Consider the following 4,097-nt stretch of genomic DNA (forward strand, 5'->3'; position numbering starts at 1 on the left):
TCCCTGCATTAATTGTTTGGAAACTATGCTTATTTAGTATAGTTGCTAACTTAGATTGGTAATTGAACGTAGAACTTGTGGCTAAAATATTGAAAGTAAGGACGTACACTAGTTGCTTTTGGCAAAAACAAACCCCTCAGCCAAAAAATCTTGCATGTCTAGAAGTTGGTGGAGTAGTTACCACCTATCGGTTAAGTCTTGTTGAGCATAGTTGCTCAGCCTTGCTTGTGGCACATCTTTTCAGGTGATGTTGACGTCTCTGAGTTTGCTATAAGTGGCACTTGGCCTCCCCAGCTTCCTCCTGGGTGGACGGTCGAGTGGAATCCCTCCTCGGACGGCGAGGACGGGACTCACTGATGTCATGATCGGCCTCGTCATGACGTCCGACATCGGCGCTAGCTTCTGTTTGTTTATTTCCGCTGCTTAAGAACTCTGGAGACTATGTTGAATTTCGAACCGATGTTGTAATAAATTAATGCACTTGTTTAATTTGATCGATCTATTGTATTCTCTAGAACCACTCACCTTCGTGTGAGTTATGCTTTCTCGGTCTTGTGGAGTGATTTATCGGATGAAATCCGATGGATTGCCGAGTTAACTTGATTAAAACACATGATCGCGTGTTAGACGATTTAATTGTGTTTTAACTAAGTTAATTAGGGCGGTTCCGCCACACCGCAAGTGGAGAGAGGCTTGGATCCATCTCCTCCCCCTCTTTGCGACCATCGTCAGATCCGGATCTCTCCATGCGGATCTTTAGTGTCACTGGAGGCATGGGTGGACGCCGGGACCTGGATGGTCGCCGGCGGGTGGGAGAGCGGACGTTGGGGCCGGAATGGCCATCAGCTTTGAGCGCCCGCGTCGCACAGGTTAGAGAGAGAAACTAGAGAGAGAGTGGGCGAACCTGCCTCCCCGTTAAGCTTAAGTTGAGGCAATGAGGTTTTGACGTGTGTAGCCTCGTCTTTCAGGTTTGTGATTTTAGATTGGGAGGGCATTGACAAGATCTGTGAGCCGCGAGCGCCTCAAGGGTCCGATTATCGTAATTGCATTGCACATTCAGTTAATGCTGGCATGGACATGGTATATATAGTTGTTGCGAGTTCACAAAAATTCATTCTGCTGCTCGTTGTTTTTTACCTGGACTGAACAATCTACAGATTATGATACCTTATAGATTTGAAGAGTTTCTGGAGCATCTTGTGTCCTTGGTGGAGACAGGTGAGATACCAATGTCTCGGATTGACGATGCTGTTGAGCGGATTCTGAGGGTCAACCTCATTTCTGGAGTGTTTGAGCATCCATTTTCAGACCCATCTCTGCAGGACATGGTTCGTTGCAAGGTAAGGTGATTGTACATCTGTCTTTGTGATGTATCTTCAGTTCTTCTCCCTCGTTTTCTATTGAATTGTCCCATCATTGCTATTCATCAACCGTATACAATATATTAAGTCGTTAATCTTTCAGGAACATCGATTGTTGGCGCGTGAGGCTGTTCGCAAGTCTATGGTACTTCTAAAAAATGGCAAGAATGAGAATGAACCATTCCTTCCTTTGGCCAAAAATGTAAAAAGGATGCTGGTTACAGGAACACATGCTGATGATATTGGATTTCAGTGCGGTAGGTGGACAATAGCATGGGGTGGAAACAGTGGAAAATAACTCCTGGTAAAAAGAAGAAACTCATAACTTGCATAATTAATTTTTTTTGTTTACATTTTCTTCATTTTCAACCAAGTGTGCATGTATACAAACTTGTGCTTTTCTGATCATAGAAATAGAAGGGGTGGATTTCAGTGCTGATGAACACATGCTGATGATATTGGATTTCAGTGCGGTGGGTGGACAATAGCATGGGGTGGAAACAGTGGAAAAATAACTCCTGGTAAAAAGAAGAAACTCATATCTTGCATAATTAATTTTTTTTTTGTTTACATTTTCTTCATTTTCAACCAAGTGTGCATGTATACAAACTTGTGCTTTTCTGATCATAGAAATAGAAGGGGTGATCCTCTTGCCATGTGTAAAAAATATACCAAATATGCAGTCAAGAAGATATGGTTATAATTCTGTAGGGTGGAGGAGCTTATACTTGTCTGAATCATGCATATAGTTGTCACTTGTCTGAACAAGCTTTACTGTCTCTTTCAGAAAGAAATGACCATTATTTAATTTGAGGTGAAGTGGCCTTAATGTCGAAGGAACAATTACTTGTTGGAAATTATGTCTGTTTTAAGTGGTGGTCTAAGGATGGCTTGCTATTGTATCAACTTTGATTTTATTTTCTAAAACATGAACTATAGTTATAGTAGATGATAGTATACAAGTCTGCTACTTTTTGAAAGGTTATTTATGCTATCTGAACTAACAGGTACAAGCATATTGGAGGCCATAAAAGATTCAGTGGGAGTGCAAACTGAAGTTATCTATGAGGCGTGCGCGACAGAAGCTACGATTGAAACTGGGGAGTTTTCCTATGCTGTTGTTGTAGTTGGAGAGGTTCCATACTCTGAATCTGTAGGAGACAGGACGGATCTAAGCATTCCATTCAAGGGATCTGACCTTATCAACCGTGTCGCTAGTAAAATCCCTACCCTAGTGATTGTTGTTTCTGGAAGGCCCTTGGATATCGAGACACAAGTTATGGAGAAGATTTATGCTCTAGTTGCTGCATGGTTACCTGGAACTGAGGGCATGGGAGTTGCCGATTGCCTATTTGGACATCACGAGTTTGTTGGCACATTGCCTGTGACGTGGCATAGGTCTGTTGATGAATTGCCTATAAATGCTGGAGATGCTAACTATGACCCTTTATTCCCTGTTGGTTATGGGGTGAACATGTTTCAAAGTGATGATAATTCTACATAACCAGGTCACTGGTTTTGATATACATTTGAATCATTGTTATAGTTGTTAATTGGAATCTGTGTATCCATTGGCAGTTGTAAACTCTTTTGAGAAATAATATCATGTGGCAGCGTGCATTGCTGTGTTAAAAATCATTATATTCCTCTTGTACATTTAGCTACTCCTTCTATCACCTATCAACATTAGCAACATACTTGATGTCCTAATTTTATCACTGGTACCAACCCTGTATTTTCATTTATCATTGTTAAATACCTTGCTAAAAAAATCTAGGTCTATAAAAGTCTTGTCTTTTAAGGACACTTTTAGAGATTTCAAAGAAGGAGATCTTGAACAGGGGAGGCTACTCAAAACCCAATTCAATAAAATTATCTGTCCCCATAAGATAAATATTTGGCTTTCCAGGTACTTACTTAAATCTTTCCTTGTTACACTCCAATCTGCATTATGGAGTCAATGGTAGTGCATCAGGATACCAAAGCACCTAAATGGGTACAAAACTAAGTTGCAGCCAAATAATTCGATATATCTCGGTATTACTGTTTAGCTTCTCCATAACAAAAGATCTCACTTTTATTGAAAATTAATTTTTAATCCTAATAATTGTTCAAACTCGTAGCAATACCATCAAATGTTTAGCTTTCTCTAAATCATGATCCATGAATAGGATCATGTCATCCAAATATTGCAAAATAGACATCCATCTTCCATAAGGTGAGGTATCACCTCGTTAATTTGCCCATCATCCTTTGCCCTCTTGATTAAAATAGAGAGCATATTTGTAACAACGTTAAAAATGATAGGCAATATGAGATCTCCTTGTCTAAGGCCTTTTTAAACGAAAATAGTACCCAATGTCATCACTAATTTTGATGCTTATACTTCCTCATGTAATAAAATTTCCAACCCAATACACCACTACTAGCAGAACCCCTTCATTCGGAGTGTTTGTTGTAGAAACGACCATTTTACCTTACTATAGACCTTATCGTAGGCCTTTTCAAAGTCAATTTGGAAAATCACACCATTATATTTTTTGGTGTGAAGTTTATGGATAGTATCATCTAATATCACTATTCCTTCCATAATGTTCCAAACTGACATGAATGTGGTTTGCAAAGATCGAACCACTTTGCTAGCCACTCCCATAAGTCTACTCGTAGCAACCTTTGTTAATATTTTGAAGCTCACGTTAAGCAGAGAAATGAGTCTATATTGTTGTACTTTATTTG

The 4,097-nt window shown here is 39.8% G+C and overlaps 1 protein-coding gene across 1 annotated transcript; it reads left to right on the forward strand.

Annotated features, from left to right (window-relative positions):
- The first annotated feature begins 773 nt into the window (after positions 1 to 773).
- On the forward strand, positions 774 to 2,865 carry LOC101768377 (beta-glucosidase BoGH3B). Its single transcript, XM_004963808.1, has 5 exons — positions 774 to 869; positions 983 to 1,039; positions 1,158 to 1,340; positions 1,465 to 1,618; positions 2,369 to 2,865. The coding sequence occupies exons 1-5, from the start codon at positions 774 to 776 to the stop codon at positions 2,863 to 2,865; spliced, it is 987 nt and encodes a 328-aa protein (XP_004963865.1).
- Positions 2,866 to 4,097: the final 1,232 nt, after the last annotated feature.

Source organism: Setaria italica, chromosome III (genome assembly GCF_000263155.2).
Source record: "Setaria italica strain Yugu1 chromosome III, Setaria_italica_v2.0, whole genome shotgun sequence".
Lineage (NCBI taxonomy): Eukaryota > Viridiplantae > Streptophyta > Magnoliopsida > Poales > Poaceae > Setaria > Setaria italica.

Excerpts from the sequence above, each read along its gene's own strand:
- LOC101768377 (XM_004963808.1), top strand. The coding sequence starts at position 774 with ATGGGTGGACGCCGGGACCTGGATGGTCGCCGGCGGGTGGGAGAGCGG. Across the intron at positions 1,040-1,157 it reads GCCTCAAGGGTCCGATTATC|ATTATGATACCTTATAGATT; the intron begins GTAATTGCATTG and ends AACAATCTACAG. Across the intron at positions 1,619-2,368 it reads TGATATTGGATTTCAGTGCG|GTACAAGCATATTGGAGGCC; the intron begins GTAGGTGGACAA and ends CTGAACTAACAG.